Here is a 27882-nt window from a genome sequence, read left to right as displayed (position 1 = left end):
TTGAAGTGGTATTGTACTGCTTTAAATGTGCAGCGCAGATGGGACCTGCCTCAAGCAACTGCTCGTTGTTGTGACTATTTATGTCCCATCGCCACAGACACACACAAAAATGTAATCCTTTGGGGATGTGCAAGAGGTACTCTTGACAGCAGAGTATCATGAAATGGTAATTAATTTATTAATAGCTGTTAGGATGGAAGAAGCATCAGGTGAAATCGTGAGAACAGAAGGAAATAAAAAATTAGGAAATAAAAGAACTAGAATATGTTGTTTGTGAACTTTTGAAATGTGCAGTTTTTAATCAAAATATTTATGTGACCCTGTTAAGATTTTTGATTCATGCTTTGTGGAATGAGAAAATGGATTGTGATCCAACAGAAGGCAATACAAAAATGTAAGCAACAGCCAATGACTAGCCACAAAATGCAAACAGCTTTGGCTATAGACCTGCCTGGAAGCCCCAATGTTTCACCCTCTGTATTTTCCTTCTGATAGAGCACATCTGTATGTGTGCCTTAAAGAAATGTTGCAGCTGGTATCAGCATTGGCTGTGATTAGAGATGGCTCAGCATTTTCAATCATTCTCTATTTACATTCAGAAAAAGCTCACCAGCTTTCCTGGAGCTCTTTCCTAACTGATCATGTGTGGTGATGGTGCTGGGTCCACGTGTACCATCAAGTTGCTTCCGGGGAATTGTGGTTTGGGGCCACATGTATGGTTGATCATGCAGTGAATGTGGATGGTTCAGCACCCTGCCCTAGACACGCACACCCAGTTTGCTTATTCATGCAGCAGAGCCTTGTTTTATAAATCACATGCCATTTAACTAGCTCATGTAGTTCCACAGCAATCAATACAAGCTAGCTTTAAGTGCCTGGTCCATTGACTGCTGGCTGAGCATATGCAGAATCTCATTTAACATTCCAAGCCAAATGAGAACTTTTGAGGGGAATGGCACTCAAGTTGCAATACAGCTGATTGAGACAAGTTCCAAACAAATTCGTATTTGAAAGCTGATGTGGGGTAGTGGTTAGAATGTCAGACTAGGCCCAGGAGACCAAGGTTTGGATCCCCACATTGCCACAAAGCTGTGCTAGGCACTGCCTCTCCGTCTAAACCAGGGTTCCTTAATTTCGGCCCACCAGATGTTTTGAGACTACAGTTCCCAGCATCCCTGACCACTGGTCCTGCTAGCTAAGGATCATGGGAGTTGTAGGCCAAAAACATCTGGAGGGCCACAGTTGAGGAAGCCTGCTCTAAATGTGGTAGTTGTGGAAATTAAATGAGGATGGTTGAAATGAGGAGTGAAACCAGTCAGGGCGAAGTCAAAGGCAAAAAGAATAGTGGAGCTGATTTTAATCCAAGAGTTTCCAAGTTTTTTCTTTGACCAAGTGGCAAAAGTTCTGGTCTGAGCCTGGGGATGGGGGCAGGGTCTGAGTTAGCCACCAACAAGTGAAGACTATAGCCCCCACCTGTGGTTCCTGGTCACTGCATTTGGGAAATGTCTGGTGGAATGGTTAAATGAGGAGGGAAAGAACCATGTATGCCACCTTGAGCTCCTTAGAGGAAAAGATGTTACATTAATCAAACAAGCAAGCAAGCAAGCCAGCCAGCCAGCAAGCCAAACCAGGTTAATTCTAACCTTGGCACCATCAGTAGCTATGGCTTTTGTTGAAGGTGGGAAATTGTGTGTGTGTGATTCCTTGCTATTTCCCTGGGCTCTGCCTTAGATTGGCTCACAGGCCAACCATTCACTAGCATGAGATACAGGTTTAAAAGAACTCTTTACAGATGCTTCTGGTGCTGTTGTGTCCTCCCAGCCAAATGTTAACTGGGATGCTGCTGAGTGCCATTTCCTTTCCCTTCCATTGGGGTCAGCTGTTCCTGCTCCTTCCTGTGAAGCAGAGCAACTGCCTCACTCACCTCTCTTTCAAGCCCCATTTAGATGAGTTTGTGGTAGGTTTAAACTGCAGACCTCCTGAAGTGCAGACCTCACTTTGACGGCAGGAATTAATATTCCAGCTCTGCTCTGCAAAGCCCTGGGAAGTATTAAAGAAGTGCACTGGAGTGGGATTTGCAAATGCCCCCTGTGCACACTGACTGCCAAGAGGCAGGCCTGGGTTCCCTGCCAGCACTTTGCCTGAATGGTTCCCATTCCACCTCTCCTCCACTTATTGCTCTCTCACTTGCAGACAGTGGAGGTGGATCATAAAGTCAAGAAACATCTTAGCTCCTCTTTGATGGTGGTCTTCAAATACTGAGCACTCTAGCTGTTGGCACTGACAGCCAACAGGCTACCAATTAAACAGGGCCAGCCCACCCATGAGGCAAGGTGTGGTGACCACCTCAGGCAGCAGAATCCACAGGGGCAGCAGATCCCAATTTTGATCTTTCTTCCCTCCTTGTTCCTGATGTATATCTTCTCTCACCCCTTCTTCCCTAGTGGGGAGAGAGTGCCGTTTTGGGGCACTCTGGTGTCAAAATGTATTTGGGCTGGCCCTGCAATTAAAGAAAGAAAAGTCTTTTGAGGACTTGAAGGAAATTCTTCCTAACATTGTAATGTGTATTGGTCTCAAACTGGAAGATGGCCAAGAGCACATCTTCCGACTACAAGAGGCTCCTATTAGGCAGAAATGGAGGATTCTGGGTCAGGGGACCAGGCCTGTTTGTAGAGGTTTGAGATGGTCAAGAGAAAAAATACCACATTTTTCTCTCTCCATCCAGTTTAATGAATGTAAGATGAGAAACTCTGGGTTGTATATGTGGGAAGTGGGTGAAAATTTGGTGATCCAGTCAATGCTCGCATTTCTCCTGCCAGATCCTGGCCAATGCAGTGATGCTAACTGGGTTCCCCCAAACAAGGTTCAGATTTGCTCATCAGCGTCCAGTGAGTAAGGATTAACCAGTAAAATCCACAGCCTGAGAACTGGAACTGGAACAAATCACTCAATCTGTTATTGTACAATGGTTAATGATATTCCAAAATGATAATATCTGGTGGAGATGTGGTGTTCTGCGTGATGTTCTACATGCAATGAATGGTAAATTTGCAGTGGGCAAATTACTCCTGTGTCCCACTGCGCATGCAGATCCTACCTACTCTTAGTGGGGTGGGCAGTCCAAAAGACCAGAGATGGCACAAATCTGAAACAGTCAGTCATTTTCCCATGGGCTTTGTGTTTCTCTCATGAATAGAATAGACTGCCATTTTAGACTGAAGCACCATCATTGCCAAGGTTTATTTTGGCTGCTTGTGGCTTTGAGAAAATTTAATTGTATGCTTACTCTACCTCTCCCCGCACTTGAAAAATTACAAGATGGTGAAAATATTAGCAATACTAGTATTCCAGAATGATGGGTTTTGATGCTTGGAAGTGGCAACTATAACAAGATTTAATGCCATACTTTCCAAATTATTTCTTTCCCCCCCTTTCAAACATTTTCAATATTCTCTTATTGGAATTAATGCATAATTAATCAGCACCATAATTAACTGATGCAAGACAGGGAAATGCCTCCCAGCTGGAAACACCATTGAATCTTTTCCTAAAGCAACATTGGAGGACCAACTTCAGTGGGAATTTGCTCAGGCAGAGCAGCTGTTGAATTTCAAGGGGAGCCAAGTTTCAATAAGAGTAGTGAAGTGTCTCAGAGGACTTGGCCCCCCTTTGAAGACTGCCCCTCCCTCCCAAAAAAGAACTAAATGAAGTGAAGGGGGAAGTAGATAAAGCGCTGAAATGAAGTCTCCCTCTTTCTTTTTAAAGGATCTTTATGCATTGGATCTAGAGCAATATCGCTACTCTGGAGTGAACCTGACTGGCTTCCGCATCTTGAACGTGGAGAATCCCCATGTCTCTGCCATCATTGATAAATGGTCTATGGAGAGGTTGCAGGCAGCCCCCAAGCCTGAGCCAGGGTTGATCACAGGGGTGATGATGGTACGATGGCCCATTTAAACTACTCCTGCCTTTTAGTGTGTGGTGCAAAGCTGTGTTGATGAGGGCAAGAGGCAAGGGAGTTTGCATGTCAAACTGTTGCAAACTCTATTTTTGTCTGGTTCTGTTTTGGACAACGTGTTGGGAAGACAAAGCAGTTGCTTCTCTGTGGGGGGCAGTTAACGCAATCAGCTGTGAATCATCAGCAGAACTACACCTTACACATGAATGCATGTCACAAAATCTTGACAGCAGCTTCTATGGAATAGGTGTTTTGGGAGGAGGCAATTTAGAATAAAGAAACTGCAATGGGATACAGTGTTTCATCCTTCCCCTGCTCACTGCCTTCCCTTTGCTGCTGCTACTCCTGCCTCTGTAGGATTCCAGATGCATGATCTTGACAGAAGGCCATTCAATGATGTCCATGTAAACTGGACCAGAGACTACCAAGATGGAAGTAGCAGCATGCTGCAGATGGCTCAGTTGACCTAAGGAGGCTGGAACCAAAGACTATTTTGGCCAAAATGGATTTCCTATAGTGGAGGTGGCATGATCATCATCATCACTTGGGAGGTGAAAGGCTCCCTTGCTCCTAGAGCTGTTATCAAAGCAAATCCTGTTCCCCTTCATTTTAGACAGATGCTGCCCTGTTGTACGATGCCGTCCACATTGTCTCCGTGTGCTACCAACGGGCTCCACAGATGACTGTCAACTCCCTCCAGTGCCATCGGCATAAAGCCTGGCGGTTTGGTGGACGCTTCATGAATTTCATCAAAGAGGTAAGAAGTACAATGCATCCGGATGGAACCTGCTTTTGCATCTTGAGTGAAGGGATGCGTGCTCAATGCTGCAGAATTGCTGTCTATGGTCCTGAAACTCTTGCATTTGCATCCCGGGCAGTCTTCATGTTGCTGTCCGTGGTCCTGATCTCACTCTAGCAGAAAGTCAGCTCGGGTGATTCTGAGCCTGCATCTTTGCTTGGGCCATTGCCTCTTTCTGGAGGCAAAGATTGCTTTGAATTAGGCAGGTGGTGGAGATGAGCCTAAGCCCAGTAACAAGTCGTAATTAGCTCCAGGTGCACGTACTTAGCATGCAGAACAGCCTAAATTCAATCTCGGCCATCCCCATATAGAGTGGGTTGGGGGTACGGACACACACCCTGACATTCTGGAATGCCACTGCCAGTTTGAATAGACAGTGTAATTAGTCTAGACAATACTGTGCTCAATGGGTCTGACTCTGAATGCATTTGTGCCAGTGTCGCTTCTAATCCCATCTGGCACCTTTATTTTGAGAGACAGCTGCCCATATTCTTCAGGAGAACCCAGGACTAAGCATACATATGTAAAATACCAGTCCTCTAGGCTGGATCACAACCAAAGGAACATGATTTATCTTAGGGACAGAGGTGAAACAAGAGTAGAACAAGCTTCAGTCTCTGCAATGCCTAGCCATGGCTGGTGCTGAGCCCCCAACTTCTCTATCTCTCTACCTACCTATATAAATGTACAGATTAGGGCTGTTTGCTTCCCCTTCCAGCCACTAGACACACCATGTTTTTGCCTTTCAAAACTTTGACAATGCCATAGATGGCTTCACTGAAGATCTCTCTGGCAAATCCTTTTAATAGAAATGTAGGAAGCTGCCTTATCCTGAGTCAGAGCCTTGATCTAACTAGCTCAGTATTGTCTACACTGACTGGCAGCTGCTTTCCAGAGCATAAGACAATAGCCTCTCCTAGTCCTACCTGGAGACACCTGGGACCTTCTGCATGTAAGGCAGATGCTCTGCTACTGAGTTCTGTCACAAAGAATGGTGGCCTATTGTCACATGAACTTACAAAACTTATCTGTACTGAAACAGACTCTTGGTTTATCTTACCCATAATGCTCTACTCCGACTGGCAGCAGCAGGTCTCCAGAGTCTCCTGGAGACTCCTTTCCCACTCCTTCCACCTGAGATGTTTTCCAAGAGAGTTGCCGGGGATTGAACTCAGGACCTTTGGCACACAGCACAGGGGTACTTCCGCCAAACTATCAGCCTCCCCTCCACCCCTGGTATTTTTCTCTGTCAAATAGGAACACCATCTGCTGCCTTTCCTTCCCACCTTTCCTCTCTTGTTGAGGAGTGTTTACTTGGTGCATCTGTCAACCACTTAGTGAACAGCTCAAAAACTCTCGTGGGAAAATTGGCAGCAGGCACGCCTCTGTTTTGGCAGAGCCACAGACTTGAGTGAGCTGAATGTCAGGGGAATGAAGTGGGGACTTCATTTTTCTCTGTGTTTTGGGTAATTACCATCTCCCTCGCCTGCAGCCTAAACAGCTTTCCTGACTGCATTTGGCATGCAGGGAGCGTCACTTGGATCCAAGAGGCAGAGAAGCCAACTGAGTCTCCCCATTGCAAGAGGCCAAAGCAGGGATGTTTGAACTTCCCAGTACACACTTCGGGGAGATGTTCTCTTGGAAAATAAACCATGCAAAGAATTTCTATTTATTTTTTAATGGTAGACTGCCACTCCCTTAAAAATGTGTACTCCTGGAAGAAATCATCAAAAGGCATCACAGCCATAGGACCTCTGAAAGATTCCAATCACCAATTTTGAGTGGTTTTGTGCAGAGTTCTCAGAGTTGGCAACCTGGCTACCTCTGTCTATGGATTCTGGCATGATTCAAGCATACAGCCCCCCATCACTGGTTGTCAACAGAGAAGGGAACAATGGGAAGCCTTGTTGACTTACTTGGAGCCTGTCAAACTGTGGAAGCAAATTATGCTGTTGCAATGGAGATCCTGTGCTGTTGGCTGGCCTCTCCATTACCCTCCAACATCACCATCTCAACTTGACTTTTTGATTGGCAAGGGGGCCTGAAAGTGCCCAATCCACTGAACATCTTGCCTGGGTCATGCCTCCAGTTTCCAGGGCAGAGAGTTGATTTACAGGTTGCATGTATGCACAGGTGCACTTTTGCAAGTTTGTCTTGTATAAACATTCCCCTGGGTGGCATAAATGGCATGGGGCTGAGTGGGAATGCTCCTAGATGTGCTATGAAAAGCTGGTGGCCGCATCTCAAGGGGTGGCAACTAGAGTGACTGATACTAGCCTGAAGCTTTAGGTAAGAGTGGGTGAGACTGGGCAGGTCATCAACCTCCTAAATCACCAAGGAAGCTGAGGAGCTTCCATCTCACTGAGGAAGAGGCTGGTGCCTCATTCAAGTGATGCTCAGCAAAGACCTTCTGGAGAGCAGCCAAGCACCACTGAATGAGGGGAGGCCAGCTGACCTCTGGTCCCAGCTCTCAGTTCCACTTCACCTGTCACCCTCTCTCTCAAGGTGCATCACTCTGAGTGATCTCCTGCGACTAGAAATGAGAGATTCACAGCTCAAGTGTGAGCAATTACCATGAGAACAACAGAGACACAGAGAAGCTCTGGAGTGCTATTCAGGTTGCCAAGGAAGAGGTTGAGGGTTGACCTTGCTATTATGCATGTGGAAATTAGAGGCACTCCATGGCAGTGTTTCTTTTGAGCCTTGCAGACAAAGACAGAAGAAGAACAGAAGCCCAGGAGTTAATCTGTGTAAACAAGTTGGCCTCAAATTAAAGTCTCCTTCCTTCCCAATAGTGCAACCGACTACAGCAGACTGCTGCTCTGCTTGCCCTTTTCTCTCATTTCACTCAAGTTTTATGGAATATCTACACCAGTGGTTCCCAAACTTTTTCAGGCCACAGCCCCCTTGCTTCCATAAACTCATCCCCAGAGCCCCCTACCCTATAAAAAGCATTATTCAGAATAGCAGTTTGCATAGCTCTCTAAGGAATATAGTAACACAGTAAAATTCAAAACAGTAACAAGTAATTGCACATTTATTCAAAGCCTAATTAAAACTATTTAGCTTAATTAATTCAACAAAACTGGTGAACTTGATCCAGTGATGCCAGCTTTTCAAAGTCTGGTAGTAATTTAGCAAGAGTTTTATATACCACATTTAGTTAACTACTTCACTGTTCAGTAAACTTTTAATGCTCTTGATGGGATTAAACTCCCTCTAAAGGAGCAGGTACTTAGCTGGGGGGTATTTCTGCATCATTTGCTGTCACTTGAGGCTCAGGTGGCCTCAGTGACATGGAGTGCCTTCCATCAGCTTTGGCTGGTGGCCCAGCTGCACCCCTAACTGGAGAGGAATAACCTAACTTTTGTTGTCTATGCTCTGGTAACCTCTAGTTTAGTTTACTGCAACATGTTATATGTAGGGCTGCCTCTGAAGATGATTTAAAAACTTCAGCTAGTGCAGAATTCAGCAGCCAAATTGCTCACCAGGGCAAGACAATTTGAGCACATTACAGTGATTCTGGTCCAATTGCATGGTTTCTGGACCCAATTCAAAATGCTGGTTTTGACCCATAAAGCTCGGGACCACAATATCTGAAGGACCGCTTCTCCCCATATGAACCAATATAGACCTATCATCTGAGGCCCTTCTTTGTGTGCCTCCTCCATGAGAAGTCTGGGGGGGCACCATTAGAATGGCCTTTTCTGTAGTGGCTCCCCATTTGTGAAATGCTCTTCCAAGGGAGGCTTGCCTGGCCCCTTCATCATACACTTTTAAGTGCCAGGCAAAAACATTAAATAGGCCTTTGGCTGATTAACATCCTATGACCTTTTAAATATATTTGTGGGAGGGGGGTTATTGGTTTGGTTTGGTGTATTTTGTGTTCTCATTTTGTATTTTTATGTTCTGAACCACCCTGTGATCTTCGGATGAAGGGTGATGTACAAATTTAATATTGTGGTTTTTTTCAAAAGGAAAAACAATGCAAGTAATGAGTAATTGAAGTGCCTTCCCTTGCCCCCCCCCCGCATCCACTAATGAAATAGAAACTGACATTGGGGCAATTCAGAGAAGCTAGTAAGGGGGCAATTCACAGGCTAGTCATTGCTAATCCATTAGCAACAGGAAGCCATAAAATGAGCAAAGGGCCTGAGCACTCTTCTGTTCTCCCTCTGCCTGAAAGTACAATTCCTTATGGATCAGTTTGGTCCTTTGGCTCCTTGAACTAGGCAAACACAGCAATGGCTATCAGTGGCTACTAACCATGATGGTTATGCTCTGCCTTTACAGCTGGAGGCAACAATGCTTCTAAATGCCAGTTGCTGAAAACCACAGCTGGAGGGGTGATGGCTCTTGTGCTTGGGTCTGCCTTGCAGATTTTCCCCAGGCAACTGTTCAGCCACTGTGAGAACAGGAGGCTGGACTAGATGGGCCATTGGCCTCATCCAACAGGCTGTTTTTATGTTCTTAGCAAGTGAGGAGGTGACAATGCTGACAGTGTGCTTCTGTCTTCAGTTCCTTAGATTCACCTTCCTCTTTCCTCTGAGCTCTATTTTATGCCCAGGGCTGTTGCTTCCCTGTGTTTTCAACCAGTTGCACATTTGCAAAATCTGCTGCCAGAAGCAGAGACCATAAAGAGGCAACATTTGTCCTTTGGGAGGCCCCAAACAGAAGGCATTTCTCTGCTAAAGAAGCTGACAATTCCCACTGCAGAGGTAGCAACTTGCGCTGCTTTTGCCAGTGTGCGCCAGACCTTCCAAAGCTTCTGTCGCAAGCAGGAAAGTGCCTAGACTTTTTATAGCCATTCTGTGCCTGCCTCCAAATCTACCCCTGCTTTGCAAACTGTTCTTCAGAATTTATTCTGATCCACTAAACCTCCATTGAGCTTTTTGTCTGCTGGATCAAAACAAGCCCTTTGAAGAATAGCTCGATCATATGCTCAGATTCTCAAGCCTTTATTGGCATATGGATTGATCATTTGCAGGGTTTGCAACTTAATCAGGAGATCTTGGGAGACCTTAGCCTGGAAGTCTCTTAGGGTCTAAGGTTTAGCAAAGTTTATAGATCCCTTACTAGCAAGCAACAGTAAGCTGGGGGAACCTAGGGTTGTGTTTGCAATATGTAGAATTGTAACTCCATTCTGCTCAGTTATAAACACCAAATAGTATTATTTAGTCTTGGTTATGGTAATAATTCATATCATAAAACTGTAGTTAATATCTTGACCCTGCCCCACTGAATTGAAATTTCAGCCTTCACAACATAAGAAAACGGCTGAGTAAACAGCTATTTTCGTGGAGGAAGGTCAAGGTATTAACTGATATGCATGAAATTTCACATATAGCTTTATAATCCCTAGTGTCGTAAGATAAGACCTTTGGAGCAGGGATTTTTTTTAAAAAAAGATTTTTATGAACCACCCTAATGTGACAGCCCACCAGATATTTGAAGATGGCTACCATATCATCTCTCAGTCTCCACTTCACCAGGCTAAAAGGTTATATATGATAGCCAGCTGCAAATATTATAGGATCATCATCTTCAAATACTTAGGGACAGGCTGGGGGGGGGATGCAAATATTGACATATGTCTCATTTTTCTTAACAGTACCTTTATTTTCATTGTGTATGAAATCATAACGTGGGATGTGGGGCAGCATGCTCACTGGGGTAATTTCGAGCTTGGTTTCCCCAGGACGTGTGGTGGGAACGACTATGTCATAAGGAGCCTCATGAAAGATTGTGCCTCCTTCACTGCGATATGACAGGAAAACACTAAACCCTGTTAACGGCTTGGCATTTCATGGACGGGAGCAGGGAAATACCAGGCCTAAAGTTCACGGCATGTAAAACGGCTTTCATTAAGTGCAGGCAAGGACTGGCCATGCAAAAGCTCAAATGTCACAAGCTGGCACGGAATTTGATAGGGTGGACCTCCCCCCTCTCCAGCCCCATTGGCCTCCTGCTCCATTGGCACTCTGTGTGAGATAGAGAGATAGGGGAGAGGCTCCCTTATGACATCGAGTTTAATTGTTCTGGTGGCTCTGGAAACTGAGAATAACAGTGATTTCAGGTTTGCTGAGGTGCTGAAAGTGGAGAATGATTCATGGAATCATAGAATTGTAGAGTTGGAAGGGACCCCAAGGGCCGCCAATCCAACCTCCCTGCAATGCAGGAATCACAGTTAAACCATTGCTGATTGATAGGTGCTGAAACATGGAAGTAGCTTTGTTGAAGGGTGCTGGTCCCCAAGTGTGCACAGAACCCTTCTGAGTGACACGAGAGGGAGGAAGCTGAAAATGCTGCATTTGGACCTGCCGTGGTCCGAAAGCCCTATTCACATGTGTGGTAGTGGGAGAGAAATGATTGCTGAATGACCCTTTGCAATGACCCTGTCAGCATAAAACACCTGTTCTCAGATATTTTCACTGGTTGCTGCTTTGCTACCAGGCTGAGGTGTTACTGTTAGTATTGTTGTTGCTGCTGTTGTTGTTGTTTAGTCTGTCCGACTCTTCGTGACCCCATGGACCAGAGCACGCCAAGCACTCCTGTCTTCCACTGCCTCCCGCAGTTTGGTCAGTCTCATGTTGGTAGCTTCGAGAACACTGTCCAACCGTCTCGTCCTCTGTCGTCCCCTTCTCCTTGTGCCCTCCATCTTTCCCAACATCAGGGTCTTTTCCAGGGAGTCTTCTCTTCTCATGAGGTGGCCAAAGTATTGGAGCCTCAGCTTCAGGATCTGTCCTTCCAGTGAGCACTCAGGGCTGATTTCCTTAAGAATGGATAGGTTTGATCTTCTTGCAGCCCATGGGACTCTCAAGAGTCTCCTCCAGCACCATAATTCAAAAGCATCAATTCTTTTGCTATCTGCCTTCTTTATGGTCCAGCTCTCACTTCGGTACATCACTACTGGGAAAACCATAGCTTTAACCATACAGACCTTTGTCAGCAAGGTGATGTCTCTGCTTTTTAAGATGCTGTCTAGGTTTGTCATCGCCTTTCTCCCAAGAAGCAAGCATCTTTTAATTTCGTGACTGCTGTCACCATCTGTTAGTATATAAAGCCCTTAATGATTTGGAACCAGTTTATTGATGAGATCTCCTTATCCCACACCAGGGGTTGGCAACCTAAGGCCTGTGGGCCACAAGCGACCCATGGGAGTTGTTTAACTGGCCCATGGACCCCCGCTGCCCGCTCAGAGACCCCCAACGCCCGGTCGGCTCTCGCCACACTAAACCAATGCGGAGCAGAGTGGGGTCTGCCTTCTGCGACACTGGCCGGCTTCCCATTGGCTGCAGGAAGCTCCTGCAGCCAATGGGAAGCTGTGCACACCTCCTCCACACCGGAAGGAACACCGGAAATAGTGTTTGCACATGCGTGTGTGCGCACACTCATGCACTCTGGCCCACCGCAGTGTCTGCGGGACCGTGAACCAGCTCCAGCCACAAAAACTTTGCTGACCCCTGTCCCACACATACCCATGTGACCACTTCAACTGGCAGAATTTCAGTACTACAGGTGCCACATAATATCTATTCTGCATTTGAAAGAACTTGATCGTTTAGTGTGCCAGCACCTACACTTTGGAACTCCCTGCTTATTGAGTTCAAGCAGGCTCCTTCACTGTAGTCTTTTTGGTGCCTGCCATAAACATTATTGGTTAGACAAAGTGCTTAGCAAGTTGAGGCTATCTGTTTTTGTGTTTTAACTTTTGTATGGTTTAAAGTATGGTTTGGATTTTTTTTCTTTATTTTACTGTTGTTGTTTTTGTGTAAACCTCTTTGTGGTTTCTTCCAGGCAAGTGGTGTGTGTGTGTGTGTGTGTGTGTGTCTTTCTCCCCAGGACTGTGACTGGCCAAAATCTCAACAGACCAATGAGTTATTTCCCCTCCATGGTGAGCAACCTGGAAGGGGTGAGCGTAAATCAGGGCTGAGAGTACAGTGGGATTTATGGGGTTCCCCAGCCTCTGCAGCCCCATGAGCAATCGGGGGTGATTATTAATTAATCAACCTCTTCAGGGGCAGAGTCATGGTGGAAGGAGTAATTAAAATAAAGCACTGTGCTTCTCTGGAGCAGATTGTGATTTATGAGCTTGACAAATGGCTCCTTTGTCTCTCCCTACCCCCACCCCCACTATTCATCAACATCCCCCAACCTCCAATGTTCCCCCCTTCTTTCCCCAGGCCCAGTGGGAAGGTCTCACTGGACGCATCGTCTTCAACAAAACCAGCGGCTTGAGGACGGATTTCGATTTGGACATCATCAGCCTCAAGGAAGACGGGCTTGAAAAGGTCAGTTGGGTTGCCTCATGGCTTCCTTTCCTCTTTTCAAAGATCAGAGCAGTTCTCCTGGGCTCCCCCAGACTATCCATTGACCCTGAGAACTATATAGGAGCTGAAGGGTTGGCATTGCACTGGTGAGTGCAATGGCATTGCACTGGTGAATCCTGCTCATCCCTTTCTCATTCCCAAATCTCATTGGCCAGCTCACCATCTTTCAGCCTAACTGCCTTTGCATGGTTGCTGTGAGATCAGCAAATCAGCATCTGATCATTGCAAGTGGACTTCTTTTGTACATGGAGGTTTTATTTTAGCTCTCCTGGCCAATAGCTGTCCTCCAGGAATGTGTCTAATTCTGTGGATTCTACAAGTAAACTTTGCTTTCTGGGAAACGGGAGGTATTCTTGTGAAGATGTCTTATTTTATTTATTGCGTTTATATCCCACCTTTTTCTCCAAGGAGCTTGATGTGTCATACATGGTCTGTCCCCCTCCTCATTTAAGCCCCATAACAACCCAATAAGGTAGGTTAGGCTGAGAGGCAATGACTGGCCCAAGGTCACCCAGTCAGCTTCATGGCCAAGTGGGGATTTGAACCCTGCTCTCTTGGGTCCTAGTCCATCACTCTAACCACTGTGCCACACTGCCTCTTGCCATGTTCACATCCATTTAATTGGGTCATCCAGGGGAGAGAAAAAAATATATCCCATTCTAAAAATATCTCCAGACTTTTTTACCTTCTGCAAGACTTTCTCAGGGTGTTGGTGTTAGTATTTCTTCCAGCACTGGTGCTTATTCAAGATAATTTTTGGACACTGTTACTTAAGGCCAGCATGTGGCATTAAAATTCCCCAACAGCTTCTTGTATGCTCTGCAAGGATGCTGGGACTCAGTTAATTTCCGTCATTTCCAGCGAGTTCTTATCACATTTTCACGCTCTCTTTCTCTCTCCCTCTTTCTCTCGAGTGTGTGTGCTTAAGCTCTCTCTTAGCTCAAGAAAGGCTTTAGAGTGTCTGTGTCAAATCTCTGTGGAGTCAGGACATTAAATTCCAGTCAATAGGTAATCTGAATTAATTGTGTGCCCAAACCGGGAGCAAATCCTGATATGTACTTTTGCATTATGTTTAATAGTTTACATTTGCCTGAGGTTTAGCGGTGAGCTTCTGATCTTCCTTGCCTCCTGCAAGTTAACGGATTATGGAGGCATTAAACATGTGTAATTACAAATCCTGTATCCAGCTAGCATGGTGGCAGTGCTGGCAGTGGTGGGATAGTGGGACAGTGTTGTTGAGGGATTTTTATTTTTATTTAAGCAGGCTTGGGTCTCCCATGTAGGGTATTTTTCTTTCTTTTGCCAAGTCATCGTCACAAACTGCAGTGAGGGTTCTTGCTTGCCATTTGTGTGTCATCATAAAGGTAAAGGGACCCCTGACCGTTAGGTCTAGTCGTGACCGACTGTGGGGTTGCGGTGCTCATCTCGCTTTATTGGCCGAGGGAGCCGGTTTACAGCTTCCGGGTCATGTGGCCAGCATGACTAAGCCACATCTGGCGAACCAGAGCAGCGCACGGAAACACCGTTTACCTTCCCACCAGAGCAGTACCTATTTATCTCCTTGCACTTTGATGTGCTTTTGAACTGCTAGGTTGGCAAGAGCAGGGACTGAGCAACGGGAACTCACCCCATCGTGGGGATTCGAACCACCGACCTTCTGATTGGCAAGCCCTGGGCTCTGTGGTTTAACCCACAGCGCCACCCACGTTATTCTACCCATTAATAATCTTTCCACAGATGGATTATTGCAGGATGAAGGAGAGGACCAAGGGAGGGAACTGTCTTTTGTATATAAACAATCAACTATTTTGAAAGGGAGCCAGTTGGTGTTTTAATAGAATCATAGAATTATGGAGCTGGAAGGGACTCAAAGGGTTGTTTGGTCCAACCCCCTGCAATGCAATGAAGTTTTACTTCATATCAGTAAAACGTTGTGTGGTTACTTTGTGTGGTTGTGCATATTGGGGCGGGGGTCTTTTAAATAGTAATACAGAGCTTCTTGCCTTGCAGACTGTGTCATTTAAGACTCAGGGGTTCTCAGATAATCCACAGGTGAAACCGTGAAATGTGCCAGCTTCCTTCTGTGTTAGTTTTTACAAAGTCTTTTGAATCCTCTCCTAAGATAGCTTAGTCATTATACGCCATGCAGACACATAAACATCTTGTTTATGTTGTTGTTGTCACCATCTGTCTGTCTCAAGAGACAATGAACTATGCTTGGGGGGCAAAGTTAAACCCCTGTATTAGCAGCACTGACCTCCCCAGGGCATGAGCTTGGGTAGTGTGTATGGAGGTCCTGAACTGCCCAGATGATGAGACCTCTCCCCTTTCAGCCAAAAGCAATACATTTGGCACATACTTTAACTATGGAACTTGCTCACACTTGGATGGTGTTAAAAGAGGACTGGATAAATTCACCATGATGGCCATGATCTGCCTCCATTGTCAGAGACAGCAATGATACTGAATGCCAGTTGCTGGAAACCAGAGGAGGAAAGAGTGCTCTTGTGCTCAGATCCTGCTTGTGAGTTTCCTGTTGGGGCATCTGGTTGGCCATTGTGAGAACAGCAGCCTAGACTAGATGGGTCACTCTGGCCTGATCCAGCAAGCTCTTCTTATGTTCTTAAATCATGTTAAGGTTGTGTTACATCAAAGTAACAGTTTGTACGAGCACTGCCCAGCCCTCTCTTTCATTTTTTTGCCTGTTTTCACTTGAGCAGGGATGGGGATCATTTGCAATCCCCTCCAGATGCTGTTGGACTTACAACTTCCATCAACCCCAAAAGCCAACGTGACCCAGTGGTCATGGATGATGGGAGTTGTAGTCCAGCCACATCTGGAGGGCATCAGGTTCCCCACCCCTGAGCTAGAGACTGATTTCACAATATCTGACCTCCACTCCCTTGACCGTTCTCTCTCTCTTCAGTGGCCTGACTGGTCTGGCCTGATGGTTTGATGGTTTGGTTGAATTTTTGCTCATTTCTTGTCTGCCTCCATCACAGGTTGGTGTGTGGAGCCCATCTGATGGACTGAATATCACTGAAATCTCCCGAAGACAAGGCCCCAATGTGACAGATTCCCTCACCAACAGATCCTTGATTGTCACCACAGTCCTGGTAAGTGGTTGCAGGGTTCTATCTAACCCCTCCTAGATTTGGCTGTTTCCACTTCTAGATCGTAACCCCACCACCATCTTCTAAGGAGCTTGAGCTGTGTTTTCATACATTACATTGTGTATGGACAGATTATCCTGATAGCAAAAGGGCAGAACTATTTGGGCATGGCAGGGAACTGTCCAAAACAATGTTCTCCTTGGCAGCATCCAGACTGGGGTTCAGTGAAGCCATTGGAGCTCAATGTGGTGTATATGGTTCTACTCCTCCTTAAATAATCCCCACAACAACCCTGTGAGGTAGGTTAAACTGAGAAGCACTGAGTGGTCTGAGGTCACCCAGTGGACTTCAAGGTCAAGTGGGAGATTTGACACTCTAACAAATACATGATCACACTTCCTCTCACCAGTGGATTCCAATCTATCTTCTGCTCAGTCCTATGCTGGGGAGCAACTTCCCACAGCCCACAAACCACCCGCTCTGAAACTGCAACCAAGCCCTTGTCATCTCTCAGGAGCTCTTATTGACATTTCTCAGCATCCCTTGGGGCTCCCCCTTCCCCCCACACACACACTTAGGCACCCAAGTGACAAACTACCCCAAAGTAATTCACTTAGCCAGCGACGCTTGGATACTCAGCCGGTCTCCTTGGCCACTAACTGTCACAGCACATTTAGCACACGGGCCTGCTATTGGATTTGAAGGCAGGCATCAGTTCAGGGTGAATTTCCATCCAGTCTCTAATGAATTATGATGAGGCCCACTGGTTTAGATTCAGATGTGTTAGACAGAGTGCTGAGCTTTGTTACTTCAGGAGGAAGATAGGGGGAGGGCGGGGGCAGGCGAATCCCTTGGAGAGGATGCTGCAGCGAGATTGAAGAGTTTCTCTCTTTGAAACCACACACAAAGGCTCCTCTCTCCCAATTCCAAATCAGCCCCCCATTTTGATAGTTTCTCTAAGCCTTTGCTACAGCATCAGCAGCTGGTCCTTGTGGGTCTAGATCAGCTGCCATAGTATCATGGAATTGTAGAGTTGGAAGGGACTCAAAGGATCATCTAGTCCAGGGATCCCCAGCTGATCCTGGCAGATCGTGGGATCCTTATCGTGTACAAAAAGTTACGGGGGGGGGAGCTTAAAAACTCTGTGCAATCCACCCACCCCACACGTGCTCCTCCTCCCAATGACAATGGATAGATCACTGCCAGTTTTTTTATACTGGGAGTAGATCGCAGTCTCTTGGGAGCTGGACATGCCTGATAGTCCAACCACTCACAATGCAGGAATCACAGCATCATTTTGGCCTGCAGGAGGAGGCCTTGGTCACCTTGAAAAGGTTAGCCAGTACCTCATACTAAACCTAGGCCCCATCACTATTATAGATTTAAAGCAGAATCATACCATTTGAAACAGTCATCCGGAAACTGTAGTTTGTTAAGGGTGCTGAGAGTTATTAGAAGACCCCTATTTCCCTCACAAAGCTATAAATACCTCTTCACAGGGACCTCAGGGAGCTGTAGCTCTGTGAGGAGAATTGGGGTGTCCTAACTGCTCTCAGCAGGGACGCGGGTGGCGCTGTGGGTAAAACCTCAGTGCCTAGGACTTGCCGATCGTATGGTCGGCGGTTCGAATCCCCGCGGCGGGGTGAGCTCTCTGCACCCCTAAGTGCAAGTAGATAAATAGGTACCGCTTTATAGCAGGAAGGTAAACGGCGTTTCCGTGTGCTGTGCTGGTGCTGGCTCGCCAGAGCAGCTTCGTCACGCTGGCCACGTGACCCGGAAGTGTCTGCAGACAGCGCTGGATCCCGGCCTCTTAAGTGAGATGAGCGCACAACCCTAGAGTCGGACACGACTGGCCCGTACGGGCAGGGGTACCTTTACCTTTAACTGCTCTCAGCATCTACAGGTGCATGGTCATCTGTCAGTGATCCTTTCTCTGTGATTCCCACATTGCAGAGGGTTAGACTTCATGACTCTTGGGGTTCCTTCAGCTCTAGAATTCTATGAATCCACGATACACTTCCCAGGTTTAAAGTGGTGTGATACTGCTTTCAGTGTATAGTGCAGAGGGGGCCCTAGACTGCCTTATAAAGTCATAGAATCATAGAATTGTAGAGTTCAGATTCGTTAGCTGTGATTCCTGGGTTGCAGGGGGTTGGATTAGAGGTCCCTTGGGGTCTCTTCCAAGAGTTTTATGATTCTGTGCTGATGACGCAGGTGGAGACGAGCACTTCTGCTTTGCCTGAATTCTGCAACAGTTCCCTTTTCAAGCAGGGAATCACCCACATCTCCCTCCCGCTCTGCCACTTGATGGCCTGTTTGCTGTTGCTGATGCTGCCACCACCAAGACGTGGTGCTGGGATTCCTCCCTGCCTCCCCCTTTCACACCCTCCTGCTCATCCTGCAGCGCCTTGTCGGTGGCAGCTGGCCGATGATGTTTCTCCAACAGACCGTTCCGCTCTCTCCTCCTCGAGCCACGGGAGAGCTGTGAAGATCCTGAAATTGAGGGCACCTTCGCTGAGAAATCGATTAGCGAGCCCTGAAAGCCTGCGAATTGAATGTCTGACCATTTCCAGTAATAAATTGTGAAACAGCCCGTGAATAAGTGCCTTGCAGAGTTCAAGAATTACCCCCTAGGAAATGTCTGAGACCTCCAGGAGCGGCGCAGAGGCGAGCAGAGCTCCTACATGATGCTGCTTCTTCAACTGTTAAATATGGAGGAACACGCCCCCCTCCACTCTGTTTTGTGCCTCCCGAGATTAATGGGGCTTTATGGCTGCTCCTGCCGGCCTCTAGATTTGAGGACGAATGCAAAAGGCACGAGGACCAGCTTCCTGGATGGGCATCCTGCCTGCTGCCTTGCTTTCAGCTGTTCCTTGTCCACCAGCTGTACCAGTTTTGGGTGCTGCAAGTTGTTTGTCCTATTTTAAGGACTGGGTAACCCAGTGGTTTCCAAAGTGGGTGGTATCGCCTCCTTGCGGGGCATCGGGATCACCAAGGGTGGGCATTAAGAGGCAAGATGGTGACACCATTGGGGGGGGAGGGGCAGATACCAGAGGTGCAAATGACTATGAGACTTTGAAATGCTAGAATCCCTGGAGCAAGTTCATCGGTTTTGTTGAATCAATTAAATAAATAATTTTAATTGGATTTTGATTAAGTGGGCAATTAATTGTCACTGTTTCAAATTTTATTGTGTTCTTGCAGTCCTTAGGGGGTTGTGCAAACTGCTATTCTGAAGAGTGCTTTTTAAAGGGTAGGGTAGGGGAAACTGGGGAAGAGTTTATAGAACCAAAGGGGTGCTGGCCCCCAAAAAATCAGTACTACTGAAGTAGCTCCTTCACCCTGCCTAGCAGGTTCCAAACATGGAGAAAGCCTCTTTTTATGGGTCTTTCATGGAAGGCAATCTTTATGTGGGGCAGTCAGGCTGAGTTCCAAAGAGCGGTACGGTCCAGTGGTAAGGCAGGTGGCCATGAAGCCACTCTAGCCTTCTACCACATCTTTAGGAAAATAATGCATGATGGCCTCAGTTCCTGATCTGTAAAATGAGAACATTCCAAACAGCTGAGCATGAGGGGCCGCAATCCAAAGCAGAGATGAGCAACCATTAAAATCAATAGTGTTCAATGACTTCTTTCAGGGTGTTTACTTCTGCCTTGAATTGTGGCCACTGAAGTTTTTGAAGCACATTGAAAATAAAACAAGTTCTAGATTGGAAAAAAATTAAGGACTATTTATAGAAATATTGTAAAATTAAGGAATGTTGAATGATGCTGGATTGAAATTAAGTGGTTTCTAGCTGTAATGGTATAAAGGAATATGAAAAATGGTTCTTTATAAGTAAAAATTTAAGGTTATAATAACCTAAGATGTTGGATAGAAAATAAGGTGTTTTTATAAGCTGTAATGCTTTGAGATAAGGATTTGCTGAACAAATAACTTGAATTGGACTACAAGAAGGGGAGGTATGAGGTGGTCAGAGAAATATGTTATTGAAAATTAAGTATTGTGAACTATACGTGTTTTTAATTTTTTTGTTTGTTTTTTGTTTGTATAAAAATTGAAAATTTTAACAAATATCTTTTTTTAAAAAAAAAAAGAAAATAAAACAAGTTCTAAGGATGGAATATGATATTGAATTATTTGCTGCATTTATATCCTCCTGTTTTCTCCAAGGAGATTCCAGGTCCTAGTCAGACCATCTAACCACTACAGCACACTGGCTCTCATTAGTGTTATAATGCTATAATGGTAGCAGGCATGATAACGACCAAACTGGCTGCAGTGCCAGAAAGCAAAGAGAGACACCCAGATCTGTCCTGTGGCTACTTAAAGGGGCTTCTGTGGCTGGTGGGTTTAGCTTGCATGTGGTTGTTTAGCTACTCTCTGTCTCTTTCCTTCCTTCCTCTGTAGGAGGAACCCTTTGTCATGTTCATCAAGTCGGACACCGTGCTCTCCGGGAATGAGCGCTTTGAAGGCTACTGCGTTGATCTCCTAAGGGAAGTCTCCCGAATCCTTGGCTTCAGCTATGAGATCCGTGTGGTGGAGGATGGGAAGTATGGAGCCCAGGATGAGAAGGGGCAGTGGAACGGCATGATCAGGGAGCTGATTGATCATGTAAGTACCTTGCTGTTATCTATAGATGTCCCTCAGGATCCCTTCCAATTCTACAGTTCTATGATTCTATGTGCTGCATCACCTCCCTCTCCCACCTTCATTTGTCTGCCTGCTTGCTTAAAATACTTCTATCCTGGCTTTCCAGAAGGGACCCACAAGGCTCAACCTGGCTAGCAGCAAAAAATAACATCAATAAATGCAACCAGAAAACATGTAAGGATATTGTTTTGAAAAGCAGATAAAAACAGGACAGTTAAAACTTAACCACTTCACAGGTCAGATGCTCATTAAAAAAGAAAAGAAAAGTTTTCATATGGCAGGAGAAGGCCCTTAAGGAGAGGGCATGCCTTACCCCCTCTGGATAAGGAGTTCAAAAACCTATGTGCAGCCACAGAGAAGGCCTTCACCTGCACCTCAGCCAAACACAACTCTTGATAGGGAGGAGAGCCTCTCCAGAAGATCTTAATAACTGGACAGTTCTGGAGGAGAGAAGACAGACTTCAGAAATCCCAAGCCATTTATTTAGGGTCATGATGAACTTTGAACTGGGCTCAAAAAATTAACCAGAAGCCCACGAATCAGCTGTCATAAAGAAGTAACATACTCCCAGTACCCAGCTCTGTTCAGCAGACTGGCCACAACGTTCTGGAGCAGCTGGAATTTCTGAAGACTTCTCAAAGGCAGCCCCACAGAGAACACATTGCAGTAGTCTATTTGAGATGTGGCTAAGGTATGTGTCACCATGCCCATCTCTGGTGACTCATGGAATGGGCACAGCTGGTGCACCAACCTAAGTTGAGTAAATGCAGTCCTGACCACAGTCAATAGTTGAGCATCTGTGCCCAAGGCTGGGTCCAGGAACATCCCCTAAGCTGTGCACTTGAGTTTCCAAGGGAGGGATTCTGCCCCATTTCTGTCTTGTCTGGATTAAGCCTCAGCTTGTTTGTCCCCAACCCATCCATGATCAAATTAAAAACTGAAGGAAAAATTGAAGGAAAATTGAAGGAAGGAGAAAGAGACATGGATACTATCCACTTGAAACTGGCTTGTGTCGGACTTGTGTTCGACCGAGCTCCTCCGAGCTCCTCGATGTGATTAACAACCTGAGCCTTGATGAGGTTCCAAGCACATTCCCCCATTACGCAGAGTATCCAGCACAGGGAAGGATGAGATAGTATGAGCTACATGGCAAAAAGAGTTTTATTCCTAACTACGCAGACAGAAAAGAAAATGCATCCTCTCTCTGTGAGAGCAGAGAGCAACTGAAAAACAAAGGAACAGGAAACCAGTAACATCACATCCGTCTCCTGTCTTCCGTGAGACTTCCAATAGCCTGGAAGCTCTGGAATGCAAAACAGAGTCTTGTGACTCCAAGAGCACTGCACAGTGGCAACACACAGAAACTAACAGCTTGGACTGAAACTGGAGTATTGGTGGAGAGAGAGAATCTGAATTTTCATACATTTGTTTATTAGTAGTTACTTAGATCTACAATCTTCTTAAGACTATGCTGTGCATCATCTGTCTGTCCATCCATCATCCATTTCCACATGTTCCTCTTGAGTGTGACCAAGAAACAGAACCAAATATTGTGCTTCTTTGGAGAGATTGCTCTGTGTATATGCTCTGAGGTAGTTGTTGTAGTCCCTAGAAAAGGTGTCTGGTGAAACATACCTTTTAGCTCCCAAACAACTAGAAGGACTTGCTAAGGAAGAGGCAGAGAATCAGAGGCAGACTCAAAAGCAGACTGTTTCTGAGAGGCATGGGCTGGAGTCACATCCAGCCCTAAGCAATCTGTCTCTCAAGGAGTTAAGCTGTGGCCTGCGGTCCAGAATCCCAGAGGCAATATCTCCGCTTGATGATCCATGCTTGCACTTTTATAGCCTGACCCTGCTGCAAAGCAGAGGACAAGCTGTTAAAAAAAAAAAGCAGGACCAGGTGTGTGAGGAACAATTTCATTTATTTGGAAATGCAGTTTTATTTTCAAAAGCAGAACGTAAACAGATTCTTCCTTCCAGCTGAGTAGATGCAGAAATCTTTTGCAGGCGACAGAGGCAGTTCTCCTCCGCCTAGCAGTAATACACCCTTCTCTGAAAATGCTAAGCTGGATAGCCTCCGTGGATAGCATTATTGGGCAAGCTTCTCCTCACTCAGGTTTGGTTGGACTGGAATCTTTAATAAAATAAAAAAGCAGGAAAATAGCTTGGCCCATTTCTGAGCCGTTCCTGGTTCTCTGGCACTCAAGTGGCAAGCAGAGAGAAGCCTTCTGTTTCTGTTCTCCTGGGTCTGAGGGCTTGTCCACGCTTCTGCTTGCCCCATGCCGAGAAACATAGGAGCCAACTGCAGGGGCCCTTAGGTGCTTGGGCACCCACAATAATATAATTGTGGGGGTTGGGCACCCACAAAGTCAATGAAGAAGGCTGGCAGGTGGCAGCAGCACTGCCTCCAAAAGAGAAGCAGTTCAGCTCTGCCCTCCTCGGCCAACGAGTGAGGCACCCTTTCTTTTCTGGGGGGTGGGGCTCAGACATGGAGGTAGTCTCTCTGCCTCCAAGCCCCTCCCCATGGAGAAGGGTGCCTCACTGGCTGCAGATAGGAGGAGGAGGAAGAGGAGTCATTGCTGCTGGCTGCCGCAATGTGGACTTGCAACATCACTCACCCACACCTGCATGTAGTGTGAGTGAGATCACATGCACTACGTCCAGGCAATGTCGCATGTCCATGTTGCGGTGGTGGGCACCCACAATCCTGAGAGAAAGGTGGCACCCCTGCCTTGAAAGCATGGGTCCAATCAATTTTCCGCTTGACCTGAGCTTTCTAGGCTTAGGTCTGAGCAGTTTCCTTCTTGCCCCCACTCCTTTCCTAGTGAAAACCACTCTTCAATGCTAAATCGGAGCAAACGTCCATCTGGGGAAAACCTGAATTGCTGTTTGCTCCAACTGAGCACTAAAGAGCAGTTTTCCCCAGGGGAAACCAGTGGGACAAGAGGAGGTGTGAATAAGAATAATATTACACCATGCCAGGGTGCAAGCAGAGGGTTGGACTAGTGCTGCCCTGCCCCATGTTATCCTCACGATAACCCTGTGAAGTAGGTTGGGCTGAGAGTGAACGACTGGCCCAGGATCACCTGGTGAGCTTGAATGGGGGATCTGAACCCTGATCTCTCAGGTCCTGGTCTGACACTTTAACCACTACACCACACTGGCACTTGTGGACGAGCACACGCCAACGTGCTTTCGCACAAGCAACAGGTACAAAGTCACTTTGCAAAAGAAGAAACGCTTTGAAACAGCAATTTTAAAAAAGCAACCACGCTCGTAAGAGCACTTTCAAACAGTAATTACCACCTGCCTGTTGAGAGCATCTTTTTATCGGAGTCCCTCAAAGCACTCCACAAACATTAATTACCCCCCTGCAATGCTAAGTGGGTTCCGTTTTAATTGAAACTGTAAATGACTTTGCTTAGAGCTGTGCACCGTATCGGGGCAGAAGGGAGGCAGGAGCCACAGATCCTAAAACCTGGCTGCCATGGCTGCGGCTGGCCTGGCTACTGTCGTTTTACAGGAACCATGGTTCTGACAGCTTGCACCATTTTACGCAGATAATCAGTTGGTGTAGTACAATAACACGAGAGCAAAGGGGCCTTGCTTCCCTATGGGAAAGATGTCTTTTTAATAATCCATTTATTAATAGGAGATCCACCTTTCACCATTTATTTTAACCATTTGGTGATTAATCTGGGCTGCTGTGTGCAGGAAGTCACATGAGGCTCCAGAACGGCATCAATTTCTTGATGCTCTAATAATACCATGAAGAAAATAATGCAATCTGAGGGACTTCTAATTTCCCAGCCCACTGAAGTGTCTTCCATGCAAATTTCAATTCAGAGGCCTCCTCAGACTGAACCTGTAAAACAGAACAAAATAATTAATGGCATAATTACCCTCCGAATGCAGTTTGGAGGCATCAAAGTGGGGGGAGGCTCTCTCTTTTACATCCACCGACCCCGCGGAATGTCTCCCTTAGCAATTGATTTGTTGGGTTTAAGAGTGGGAGAAAGATGTACATAGACAGCACTGCATCAGCCCAGCCAGGAAGCAGCATTTATTTCTTCCAAGTCAGACTACTCTAAAAAGCCAGCGCAATGTAGTGATGACAGTGGTGGATTGAGACCTGGGAGACCAAGGTTCAAGTCCCCATTCAGCCATGAACTTCACTGGGTAACCTTGGGCCAGTCACTGCCTCTCAGTGTAGCCTGCCTTGCAGAGATGTTGGGGGATTAAAGGAAGAGGGGGAGAACCACGTACACCGCCCTGAGCTCCTTGGAGGAAAAGTTGTCATATAAATGTAACAATAAAGCAAAGCCTTCCTCCAATAGTTGGGGCTTGGTGTGAGGACTGCTGTTGTGTGTGCACTGCCATCCACAGTATGAATGTCAGTGTGTTTAGGTGCATGTCTGAGCAAACTATAGATGCATCCTATAGATATCCTTTTGCAGTGTGTGTTGAGGGGGGTACACTGTAACTTCAGGCCAAATGCCTGAGTTCTGTGGAACCTTGCAGAAAGCTGTGATGCTTGTTCTCTGTCAAGAGACCTGACTTGGCCAGCACATCGTTTGACGCACAACTTTCCCCCCTGTGCAGAAAGTCAATGAGTCACGTAACTCGTGACTCGCCCAAGGCACACTGTTTCCCACCACAGGTGGCCTGTGATGTGAAGATGAGGACAACCAGGGGTGCTGCCCTTTATTTGTCAGCACTTGCATTTTGGGATTGCAGGGACTCTACTTTGCCCCCCGCTGTGTGATCCTGGCAGGTCTGGCCACAGGCAGTGCAGCCTTAAGGGAAAAAACAGCTTTTTAGAAAGTCCTTTGTTTTGAGGCTGGCCTGAAGCAACAAAAGCAAGAACATCTAGTGCCTTGGAAGGTTTATGTGTTCAGTTCCCCCCACCCTGCAAAATGGCCATTTCCGCCTGCAGCTGGGAAAATCCCCAGCTGGCTCAGAGGACCATCCCACACCATGGCCATTCATTTCACATACAATTTTCAAAAATGTAGATGCTAACCTTTGAAGACAGCGAGATCCTGCAAATACAGGAAGAAGGAGGAGGAGAAGGAGGAGGAGATCAGGGACACAGCTCCACCCCTCCTCTGTTGCATCCCCAAACAACTTGCGGTTGAAGGGGACCCTCTCCACAGATCTTCATGCCTGAGCATTGACACCTCAGGACGCTGCTGGAAATCTCTGGAGGAACCGGATGCCGAACTTATCGAGCAATTGGCTGGATCCAGCAGGCTCTTCTTACATTCTTAAATTATGTGTTTATGTGGGAATTGGCTTTCTTCATATTCATTATAGGTTTGGGTATATAGGATTCTTTGGTGTTGTGCAAAACTCACTTTTGCTTGTGGTTAATGAACGGTATATCTATAGATGATCCTATCAAATAGCAGAAGGTTAAAGTTGTGGTCTTTGGTCTTAAAGATCCACCTAGAACAGCATTTTGATTCCAGCTAGATACCGCCTGGGATTTTCACAAGAAAGGCATAAAGGTCTTCTTTGCCCCCCCCCGGTATCTAGTACAGTCATACCTTGGATCCCGAATGCCTTGGTACTTGGACATTTTGGCTCCCGAACGCCACAAACCCAGAAGTGAGTGTTCCAGTTTGTGAACATTCTTTGGAGGGTGAACATCCGACAGGGCTTCCGCGGCTTCCAATTGGCTGAAGGAGCTTCCTGCAGCCAATCAAAAGCCGCGCTTTGGTTTCTGAACGTTTTGGAAGTCAAACAGACTTCCGGAACGGATTCCGTTCAACTTCCAAGGTACGACTGTACTCAGAAATTTGCTATCCTGGGCGTGGTTCTTCACGTATCTATCAGGGATGGTAGCTTGGTTAATCTTCTATCCATGAATTCATCTTTTGCTGAAGCCACCTCAGCTCCTGCCCATTGTAACACCCCAGGACAGTGAACTGCATCAGTAAAATTTATTCAAAAGAAACTCTTCATGACACATAATTCCTTCTGCCTTCTGTTCCTTATAGCTCCAAGGTAGCCTTGTTCTGACACTCCTACCGCAGAAGAGGCTTGTATCAAAAGCGGCTACATCTTTTTGTCCTTATTGGACATTTTGCACCAATATAAGCTGTTCTCTGTGATTTCTACTTGGCATGAAGAACACAGAAGAAACGGAGGGTTTTTCTTGAACAGAAATGCCTCCCCACTGATAACTGCAGCTCAGTCCTAATCTCTGTCCCTGGGGGATGATTCGACAGTTGATTTAATGCTTTCACCATAAACAGAGCATTTATTGACAGTAAATTCCAGCAATTTATGTCCTTACAGCTACCTGGTTTGGGAATGTTTTTGCACCTGATGCTGAGAGATTGTTTAGTGCAGATGTGGGCAAAATCACTGCCCTCAGATGGAAAGGGGCAAGCTTTCAAGATATGCCCTGATTCTATGCCCCGTATGTTCTGAGCTGCAGGAATTTGGCATGGAGAAAACAAGGGCCAGGAGGATGGGAAGGAACTCCTGAAACACACAGTTTATCTTTGCCTCTTTATGTTTGCCTGAGTCCACTAAATATTTTGATTCAGCCGACCCGAAAGGAAGGTAAATTTGAAGGCAAAACATATGTAGAGATCTTCACAAACTCTCTCAGGGAAGACACATTGTCAGACATTGCTGTGTTACACTTGGAATGAATTTCTCAGAGCGAAAAGAGTTCTAGTAGGATTGGTGAAAATTCTCAGGCTGGCTTTGTGCCTCCAACCTAGATGTCTTTAATTGTGATCTGATCTAGGCTTTTATATATATATATATTGTTATGTTTGTGCATCTCTTGATAGCCTTTTGAAAAAAATGACTTTGGAGATGTGGCTTTAGCAGTCTTGACTTGCATGCCAATTTTTGCACTGCCATCTATCCCTTTTATTCAATTCTGAATTTGGGGAATGGGATCCTTTAACAGACACTTGCAGCTGCAAACCACGAGGGCAGGAGAGAATGAAGTTCAAACAAGCCATTGTTTTGGTGAAGGCTGGTAACTAGACAGACATGGGCATGATCA

The 27882-nt window shown here is 46.2% G+C and overlaps 1 protein-coding gene across 4 annotated transcripts in view; it reads left to right on the top strand.

The window, feature by feature from the left end:
• The window catches only part of GRIK3 (glutamate ionotropic receptor kainate type subunit 3), a 197595-nt gene that overhangs the window by 143973 nt on the left and 25740 nt on the right, over window positions 1-27882 (top strand). For all 4 annotated transcript variants that reach the window (XM_053399152.1, XM_053399148.1, XM_053399149.1 and 1 more), the window contains 5 exons: window positions 3766-3939; window positions 4572-4715; window positions 12941-13048; window positions 16090-16203; window positions 20611-20814. In XM_053399152.1, the coding sequence (XP_053255127.1) occupies window positions 3766-3939; window positions 4572-4715; window positions 12941-13048; window positions 16090-16203; window positions 20611-20814 (744 nt within the window). The remainder of the gene's footprint in view (window positions 1-3765; window positions 3940-4571; window positions 4716-12940; window positions 13049-16089; window positions 16204-20610; window positions 20815-27882) is intronic.

Source organism: Podarcis raffonei, chromosome 8 (genome assembly GCF_027172205.1).
Source record: "Podarcis raffonei isolate rPodRaf1 chromosome 8, rPodRaf1.pri, whole genome shotgun sequence".
In the NCBI taxonomy this organism is placed as follows: domain Eukaryota; kingdom Metazoa; phylum Chordata; class Lepidosauria; order Squamata; family Lacertidae; genus Podarcis; species Podarcis raffonei.
This window is presented reverse-complemented; position numbering and strand designations above follow the sequence as displayed.